At 34.5% G+C, this 9,611-nt stretch overlaps 2 protein-coding genes across 2 annotated transcripts; one reads left to right on the plus strand and one right to left on the minus strand.

Moving 5' to 3' along the window:
* The first annotated feature begins 5,260 nt into the window (after nucleotides 1–5,260).
* Nucleotides 5,261–5,767, plus strand: LOC133031310 (uncharacterized). Its single transcript, XM_061104792.1, has one exon. The coding sequence runs from the start codon at nucleotides 5,261–5,263 to the stop codon at nucleotides 5,765–5,767; it is 507 nt and encodes a 168-aa protein (XP_060960775.1).
* A 297-nt stretch (nucleotides 5,768–6,064) lies between these two features.
* On the minus strand, nucleotides 6,065–9,394 carry LOC115703978 (uncharacterized). The gene is made up of 4 exons (XM_030631203.2): nucleotides 7,955–9,394; nucleotides 6,859–7,878; nucleotides 6,240–6,763; nucleotides 6,065–6,146 (listed from the first exon to the last, which is right to left on the minus strand). The coding sequence occupies exons 1-4, from the start codon at nucleotides 8,615–8,617 to the stop codon at nucleotides 6,065–6,067; spliced, it is 2,289 nt and encodes a 762-aa protein (XP_030487063.2). The 5' UTR covers nucleotides 8,618–9,394.
* Between the last annotated feature and the right edge of the window lie 217 nt (nucleotides 9,395–9,611).

The raw sequence follows: 9,611 nt of genomic DNA on the forward strand, positions 1-9,611 counted from the left end.
AAGAGTAAGTGCCCACACACAGCAAGCAGTAACTCAATCATAGATTGGAAGACTGTGAAGGATCAAACTCAAATAAGAAAGACATTTGGGCTCATATTTTGATTATACTCTGCTACAGAAAGGATACAAGGGTTAGAGATCTGAGTGGAAGGAGACATTAATTCCGCTGCATTAATGTAAGTTTTTTTTTCTTAACTTTATATGTGTTTAATTTATCGTTTTAGAAAGTTCATATTTAGGGTGTTAAACAACATACTTGTGAGTAGATCTAAGATCCTGGTAAAACAAATTCCAATAACTGGCCTCAGAGCCATGGTAATTGATTTGCTTGCAAGAAATTTGGACTTCAAAACGATTGTTTGTTATTTGGATGGTTTCATGTTGTATTGAGTGTTATATGATGATTGATTGATGTTTGTGAATTTTCGTGAAAAATAATTGAATATTTGTTTCTGGAATTATTTTTATTGGATAGTATGGAAAAAATTAAGCAAGTTACTTTTTTACAGAACTCAATTTCGATTTAATTTGAATTAGTTATAATTTTTTGAAGATTCGAAAAAAGATAGGGATGCTCAACATCACCCACGCGCGCGCGAATTCAGACAAGCAACGACCGAGCTTGCTGTCTGAATCCCCTCATGCGCGCGCGGAACCTTGTCTGAAGCCCCCTACGCGCGCGGGAATGCTGCAAATTCCCATTCCGCCGAGTTTTCTCGGCCCAACAGCTGGTGTGCGCGCGCGGACAGTATGCTTGGCATACTGTCCGTACAGCTTGCAATTTTTTCGTTTTTCTTCGTTTTTTCATGCTTTTTCATGGAATTAACTTCCGATTTTTTGTGTAGTTTTGTATTTATATATTTACTATTCCTAATTCAATTCTAATTAACATAATTAATTTATTTAATATTTATTTTAATTTAATTAATGATATTAGTGTAATTTGAATTTGAAATTAGCAAATATCTATCTTTTTGCTTAATTATTTATCTTATTTTTAAATTTGATTATATCCTATCTTATTTTTAAATTGGGAAATTTGAATTTCCATGCTTAAATAACCCATATATTATTCCCCTAAACTAAAACTATATATAATTAATTTTATATGACACTTTTTGTATTTTTCCCATAATACCCTCCCCACCTACATCTACCCACTCCAACCTTTTTCTCATCAATTCAACAAACATTCCACCCGAAAGCTTCCACAACCACCAAAAAAATTTTCTTCTCTTCACTCATCACTAAAAGCTACAACCTTCCACACTACAAGCTACCACACTAATCCACCACATTAGAAGCAAGAACACATACAAGCTCCATCAATGGCTAAGTAATTAATTTTTTTTTTTTTTTCTAAATCTTGTTTGTTGTTGTCATTTTTAATTAAAAATGTTGTGTTTGATGATTGATCTGTGGATTGTTGCTGTTATTTTGTTATTTTTTCTGTTATAATTTTTGCTGCATGTGAAAACTGGGATTTTGCTGTTTTTCTGCATTTTTTTTCGTCGGGCCCGATGCTGGCCCGAAGGGTGGCCCGACGTGGAAGAAAATTTGTTGGCAGGGGCGAAGACCCGATGGGTCCGATGGTCCACCAATGGGTCCGATGGTCGGGTCCGATGTGTTTTTCTTATTTTTTTTTATTTTTTGGAACAAGGGTCCGATGGTCCCCATAGGGGTCCGATGGTCGGACCATCGGACCCATCGGCCCAAATAATTTTTTTTTTTTAATTTTTTTTTTTATTTTTTAATACAAGGTCCGATCCATCCTTGTGGGGTCCGATGGTCGGACCAATCGGACCAATCGGACCCTACGGGATTTTTTTTTTTATTTTTGTAATCTATTATTATTTTTTATTTATTATTATTAATTTATTTTATATTGATTTATTATTTGTGTTATTAGTTATTATTTTATTAATCATTATTAGTTATTAATTATTATTTTAGTTAATGTTTTAAGAATTATTTTTTTTTTTAGTTATTTTATTAACTATAAATTATGAATTATTATTAATTATTGTTTATTTTTTTAATCTATTATTATTTTTTATTTATTATTATTAATTATTATTTTTTTAATATATTATGAATTATTATTAATTATTGTTTATTTTTGTAATCTATTATTATTGTTTATTTATTATTATTAATTTATTTTATATTGATTTATTATTTGTGTTATTAGTTATTATTTTATTAATCATTATTAGTTATTAATTATTATTTTAGTTAATGTTTTAAGAATTATTTTTTTTTTAGTTATTTTATTAACTATAAATTATGAATTATTATTAATTATTGTTTATTTTTTTAATCTATTATTATTTTTTATTTATTATTATTAATTATTATTTTTTTAATATATTATGAATTATTGTTTATTTTTGTAATCTATTATTATTGTTTAATTATTATTATTAATTTATTTTATATTGATTTATTATTTGTGTTATTAGTTATTATTTTATTAATCATTATTAGTTATTAATTATTATTTTAGTTAATGTTTTAAGAATTATTTTTTTTTTAGTTATTTTATTAACTATAAATTATGAATTATTATTAATTATTGTTTATTTTTTTAATCTATTATTATTTTTTATTTATTATTATTAATTATTATTAATTATTATTTTTTTAATATATTATGAATTATTGTTTATTTTTGTAATCTATTATTATTGTTTATTTATTATTATTAATTTATTTTATATTGATTTATTATTTGTGTTATTAGTTATTTTTTTATTAATCATTATTAGTTATTAATTATTATTTTAGTTAATAATTTAAGAATTATTTTTTTTTTAGTTATTTTATTAACTATAAATTATGAATTATTATTAATTATTGTTTATTTTTTATGGTTTGAGTAATAATTATTAATTATATTTTATTATCAATTAATAATTATTTTTTAATTATTAAATTTTTTTTATTATGAATTATTAATTATTGTTTTATTATGAATTATGAATTATTATGAATTATTATTTTATTATCAATTAAGTATTATTGTTTTGTTATTAATGATTAATTAAGATTTTTTTCGGTGAGATTTTTGTTGTAAATTATAACTGTGTTTTTTTAAATGTTTGTGACAGATTCAACTGTTAATGCGTATGTTATGTATAATGGTGTTTGGGAGCTTGATGGTAGAGATTGGATTTATAAAGGGAGTGCCGCTTTGACAATTGACATTGATCCGAACCTAAGCTACTCAGGTTTGGTTGATGTTTTGTACGAAGAACTGGATGTTGACAAAGCGGAGTATGACTTGAAATTGGAAGTAAATTACAAGTACGGGGAAAGGCTATGAGTATCCTCCTGAAGTTATTCGAAATGATAAGCGTGCAAGGTACTTTTTATCTACACTTGCGAAGAAGCCAGATGAATTTATTCCTTTGTTTGTGACTTTGTTAAAGAAGAATGTTTGCGTCGATCCTAGTCCCACACCAAGTTTTGTTAAGGATAATCGTAGCGAGGTTGGGAGTTTTGTTGGTGCAGAAACAAATCCAGAGGTGTTGGTTGCAGATGTATTACCTGAATTAAACAATATGATGCCGAGTGCTGATATTGTAGCACAAATGCCGTTCATCGATGGTTTTTTTAATGGTCCAGACCCTGAATGTTATGTTGAGGGCAATGATGGCGTGAGAGACGACCAAGGTGCGAGAGGCCCCCGCTTCTTGTACCTTTGAACTTGACTCCACTATCGTACCAAATACCACCGAGGCCACCGACACGGAAAAGAATGCCCGTAGAGAAAATTGTCAAACACCTGGTACTAGTAGTAGTCGTCCAGGCGAAACCAGTCATGCTAGAGGAACTACTGACAGTACAGGTCCTAATAATGGTAGAGAGACCAATGATATTAGTGGTCCTACTGATGCTCGAGGTACCAATGTGACTGGATGGAGCGATCCATTTTCTTCTTCGACAAGTTACGGTAAATTCAAGGAGAAAATGTATACAAGAGAAGACATCGAGGATCATAGTCATTATATATCTACGGGTGGCACACCAGGCGGGGAGTTACATGTGGGAAAGTTTTTTAGAGACAAAAAGCATTTAAAGATGGTTGTTGGCCTGTATGCAATGAAGAAAGGGTTTGACTACTACGTTAGGAAGTCCGGTACTGATATTTGGTACGTCACATGTAAGGATACAGATTGTGGGTGGAGATTAAGAGCGAAGAAGAACGTACTTTCTAACATGTTTGAGGTGAGTACATTTCATAATGTACATACATGTTCCCTTGATCTTCGAGGAAAAGATAACCGTCAAGCATCACCTGTAATAGTTGCCCATCTAATTAAGGATAAGTTCACAACTGACGGCTCGGATCAGTTGCCCTCTGATATAAGAAAAAGTATGCACAAGGATTACGGGATCCAAATGAGTTACGAAAAGGCATGGAGGTGCGAGAGAAGGCAATACACACGACTCGGGGTACACTCGAAGATTCGTACTCTTTATTACCTAGTTACTTGCACATGCTACAGTTGCGGAATCCAGGTACCATCACGGATTTTGTGGTAGAAGATGGTCGCTTTCAAGTATTGTTTCTTCTCTCTGGGTCCTTCTATTCGGGGTTTTAAGTTTTGTCGACCTGTTATATGCGTTGATGGGTCTTTCTTGAAGACTAGGTATGGTGGGCAAATGTTGTGTGCAGTGGCTTTGGATGCAGGGAGTCATATCTTTCCGATAGCTTTTGCTATAGTTGACAGTGAAAACCACAATTCCTGGACCTATTTTATGAGAAAATTGAAAGAAACGATTGGTGATGTTGAGAACTTAGCTTTTGTTTCGGATAGGCACCAAAGTATTGTTCGTGCTTTGGATATCGTGTTCCCTGATGCACACCACGGTGCATGCTACCACCACATTATTATGAACGTCAACCACAAGTTCAAGACTGACGTCTTCACGAATCACATTTACACGTGTGCGTACACGTATTCAAGATCAGAGTTTCACAGAGAATTTGAGAACATTCGGGCCATGAATCCAGCGGTTGCAAAATATCTTGAGGAAATCGGATTTGAAAAATGGGTTCGGTCGTACTTTCCAGGGGTACGTTACAATGTAATGACGAGCAACTGGGCTGAGAGCTTCAACAACACAACTAAGGATGCAAGAGGCTTCTAGATCCAGCTGCTTCTTTGTAGCATTCCTGAGGTCCAAAGTCCAGAAGTGGTTTGCTTCACGAAAAGAAAAAGCTGACAAGTGGACGAAACCCCTAGCACCAGAAATGGAGGAGGACTTGGCATTGCATTTTGAAAAAGGTCGGTTTTTGAACGTTGACTCATGCGGGCCTTACACGTTGCAGGTTCACCCTGGAAGAACAGTTCTCACCGGTGGCGTAGTGGACTTCCAGGAAAAGAGTTGCACTTGCGGCTTGTTCCAGTGCATGAAGTTTCCTTGTCCTCATGCATGTGCTGCATCTCAGGAGCGAAGTATTAGTGTGTACACACTATGCTCGCCATATTACACAACAGAATATTGGAGGAGAACATACGAAGGAACAATTATGCCAGTTGGTGACGAGGATGATTGGGAATTACCTGATGACATAAAGAACATGACAGTTGGAGTGCCTGTTGAGAAGCAACCAGTAGGGCGACCCAAGAAGCAAAAGGTTGGAAGAATTAAGAACAAACGAGCGCTTGTAATGGTGAAAGGATTATCAAATCACGAAAATGTAGCAAGTGCGGTGCCACGGGACACAACAGAAGCACTTGCACCTACCGAGGTTTAACATAAATTTTTAGTTTATTTGTATCGTGATGGGTTGGACTATTATGTATTGTTATTGAATTAATGTTGGACTATTTTAAACATTAGAATTTGTGATATTTTATGTTTACATAATTATTATAATTTGTTGCACGAAAGAAAGGCGTAAAATTTGTATGAACTCTTGAAAAAACATAAACATACCAATAAAAAAAAACCATTTACATTGTTATCTTAATAAATACCAAATAAAAAAAAACATTTGTTCATGCTAAATTCTGGTAAAACAAATCTACACACCACCGCTCTCTAAATTTCTTCATATTCTCATCGTGCACATTATCAAACGTAGTCTCGGCATACTATGCTCGATGTGCTCTATCACGTACATCCCGCCGATTCTGCATTGTATGAGACAATAAAAAGTAAATGAATAAAAGTGTGCAAATTAAATTCAAGTTAAATAACAAAAAAATCAATTGGAATTAAGTTACCTTGTCTTTGTACGTGGAACAACGGCTCGATCCATGACTTTTGAAGTGAAATTTCTGACCTGGCTCTCTGAGGCGGTAAGTTGAGGCAAGAGGATCATGTCATGACTCTCGAATAGGCCAGCCTGCAGCAGCAAATTTGGTAGTAATTTTTCCCACATTTCCAGGTGACGGTTCAATTCGTTCGTGGAAATCGATCCGAGGCTGGAGTCAAATATGTTCAACAACCAATGATCCAGATCTATCTCTAATGCCACCCAATGCTTTGCTCCATCGAAGTAGAGGGCCATATATATTCTCTCCTTGTTCTTCCAACTGGCCAAGAATTGACTTTCATCCCCTCGGATCAAATCTAATATGCCCTCGTCCCACTGATAGTTAGCCCGGTCATCACTCCGCAAACTGCCTTCCCACCGAGCAATAACTCCTGCTGGGAAAATACACGGCATTATGACACATCTATTCGGGTAGGACTCGGGATAAAAGTGTTGCCGCCTCCTCATCAAATGGAATGCCGCATCCAAATGCTAAAACATGAAAATTAAATATGTCAGAGTTAAATAAAAAAGAGTTAGATAAAGTCTTTAAAAGCAAAAGCAGTAAAAAAGTCTTAAAAACTTACATCGTTCCCAAGCCAAAATTTCGGAGTATGCAGTTCGAGGAACCAAGACGAATGGTATCGACCGGTGAAGCACTCTCTCGGGTAATTGTTCCCAATCTGGCCGAGTACCCAATTGTGAAAAGTCTTGAGCAGCTTCCGATCAACCACTCTAAGTGGGTCCGCATTCACGAGTGTCGAAGTAGCCCTAGCCTTCTTCTTCATTTCAGTGTACTCAGCGAACCACCTAGGCCGCCTTCTCTTCCTCCGGTTCTCCATGACTTCTGGAGCTGTCTCTAACACCTGCACCTCAGAATCCTGAGTATCCCCGATGCTGGTGATATTCGTCTTCTCAGGTGTACAGAACATGTCATCGTCATCCGGTTGGTAATCATTTGGGAGAATGAAGTCATCTTCCGGTGTCCGAGCCTCCTCTTCCGGTTGTGGCTGTGGCTGTGGCTGTGGCTGTGGCTGTGAATCTGCTGCCGGCCTTCCAGGATCTTGCAGGAGCGTCATTATGGTCTTCAACTGATCCATAATCGCTGTTTGTCCTCTTAGCAGAGCGGCCTGCCCCCTCTCCACAGTCTCCAACCTTGCCAAAATGGCAGGGTATACTGGATCGCGAGCCTCCGAGGTGCTGGGAATGGAAGCTGACGAGGGAACAGGAGGACCCTGTGACGCTGCAAGTGGGTCAACACCAGACCCATCAGGAACTGAAGCTGCAGATGGGTCAACACCAGACCCATCAGGAACTGAAGCTGGAGATGGGTCAACACCAGACCCATCTGGAACTGCGGGCGGTGCACGTGGAGGAGACGGTGGAGGTGGTGTAGAGTCTTTAAATATTCGGGCTGCCTCCGCTCGCTCTTCCAATGTGGAGGCAAGCTTTTCGGCCTGGCTTCGCAAAGCATCCTGTGTTGGTTGCCCATCCTCACCCAACACAAGTTCCTCCAAGTCAACAAATAACGGAGGCTGACCCCCGGTTATGTAACTCACAAACTCAATCTCGTTCGGCCGAGGACATAACACGGAGTACACTGTCAACTGAAAAATATAACAAATATATTAATATAATATATGGAAATTAACATGAATTCAAAATAAAGCGTAACAAACTTACATTTTTCGCAAATAATCTGGTGACTTCATCCTTCCCGAGTGTAGTTTTCGGCTTACTTTCCCAGTTGACCATTCTCGGAAAGCCATGCGACCTCCTCACTGCATACTCGTTGCCCAGCTGTAATATGGCCTCGTATGCCCAATACTGCAACGCTGCAGCATAGCCGTAGGCTGAGTATTTTGCCTCCTTCTGAGTGACTCCCTTCTCAATCTTTTTCAACATCTTATTCTTCACATCCAAGTAATCCTTGTTACAACTTTCCATCAGCTTGGTGTAAGAAATCTTTCCCCAGGGATACTCGTAGAAGAATGGAAGGTTATCAACCATTCTTATCACAAAAGGAGGAATGGCAGTCTTCTCCTCCTTACCAGTGAGGACGCCCATAACAAACAAGGCCATCCCCAACTTGTAAACATCATCAGCTTCTGTGCAGCTCTCAAAAACTCTGCGCAGTTGGCCGAAGGTGATCGAAGCACTACCGTTGAAATATTCCTGAATCAACCGGTCAGAGCTTCCATTTTGTTTGATGTCTTCCTCAGTAGGGCCGGGCAATAAGTTTAACCCGGTGACCAAGCCGAACTCCACCCTCCCAAATCTACATCTCTTCCTTCCAACATAGAAATGGACCTCCTCCGGCTTGTCAGATTTTATTTTGTGAAGCATCAACTGATGAAAAAATGCTCCAGAAAATTGTATGGGCGCTCTCTCGAAAAACTGCTTGAAAGGGGATTCCCTCACCCTGTCCAATAGGTTAAATTCTTTAAATTTATCCTTAATCTTCGGGTAGTAGTAACTACCCCCGCGCCATGTGACACGGCCAGTGTAATGGTCCGACACTGGAATTATAAGATGTGCACTTCCCTGAAAAAAAAACCAACAACGATAATTAATAATTAATAATACAAAAATACAATTGGTAATATACTTACATAATTAATAACCAACAACGATAAATAATTAATAATAAAACATAACCAATAATGAATAAAACAATAAAAAATAAAACAATAATTAATAATTAATAATTAAACAATAATCAATAAAACAATAAAAATTAAAAAAAATAATCAATAATTTATACTAAAAAAATAATACATAAGTAATAAAATAATAAAAGATAAAACAATAATTAATAATTAATAAAACAATAATTAATTATTACAAAAACAATAAAAAATAAAACAATAATTAAAAATTAATAAAACAATAAAAATTAATATAATAAATAATCATTAATAATAAAACAATAATCAATAAATAATAAAATTAATAAGACAATAAAAATTAATACAAAAGTTAATAATTAATAATAAAACAATAATTAATAAATAATACAAATTTATAAGACAATAAAAATTAATACAAAAGTTAATAATTAAAAATAAAACAATAATTAATAATTAATAATTAAACAATAATCAATAAAACAATAAAAATTAAAAAAAATAATCAATAATTTATAATAAAAAAAATAATACATAAGTAATAAAATAATAAAAGATAAAACAATAATTAATAATTAATAAAACAATAATTAATTATTACAAAAACAATAAAAAATAAAACAATAATTAAAAATTAATAAAACAATAAAAATTAATACAATAAATAATCATTAATAATAAAACAATAATCAATAAATAATAAAATTAATAAG

The sequence above is a fragment of the Cannabis sativa genome, chromosome 9 (assembly GCF_029168945.1).
Source record: "Cannabis sativa cultivar Pink pepper isolate KNU-18-1 chromosome 9, ASM2916894v1, whole genome shotgun sequence".
NCBI lineage: Eukaryota > Viridiplantae > Streptophyta > Magnoliopsida > Rosales > Cannabaceae > Cannabis > Cannabis sativa.

Excerpts from the sequence above, each read along its gene's own strand:
- LOC115703978 (XM_030631203.2), bottom strand. The coding sequence starts at position 8,617 with ATGCTTCACAAAATAAAATCTGACAAGCCGGAGGAGGTCCATTTCTAT. Across the intron at positions 7,879-7,954 it reads CCAGATTATTTGCGAAAAAT|TTGACAGTGTACTCCGTGTT; the intron begins GTAAGTTTGTTA and ends TATATTTTTCAG. Across the intron at positions 6,147-6,239 it reads GTTCCACGTACAAAGACAAG|AATCGGCGGGATGTACGTGA; the intron begins GTAACTTAATTC and ends CATACAATGCAG.
- LOC133031310 (XM_061104792.1), top strand. The coding sequence starts at position 5,261 with ATGGAGGAGGACTTGGCATTGCATTTTGAAAAAGGTCGGTTTTTGAAC.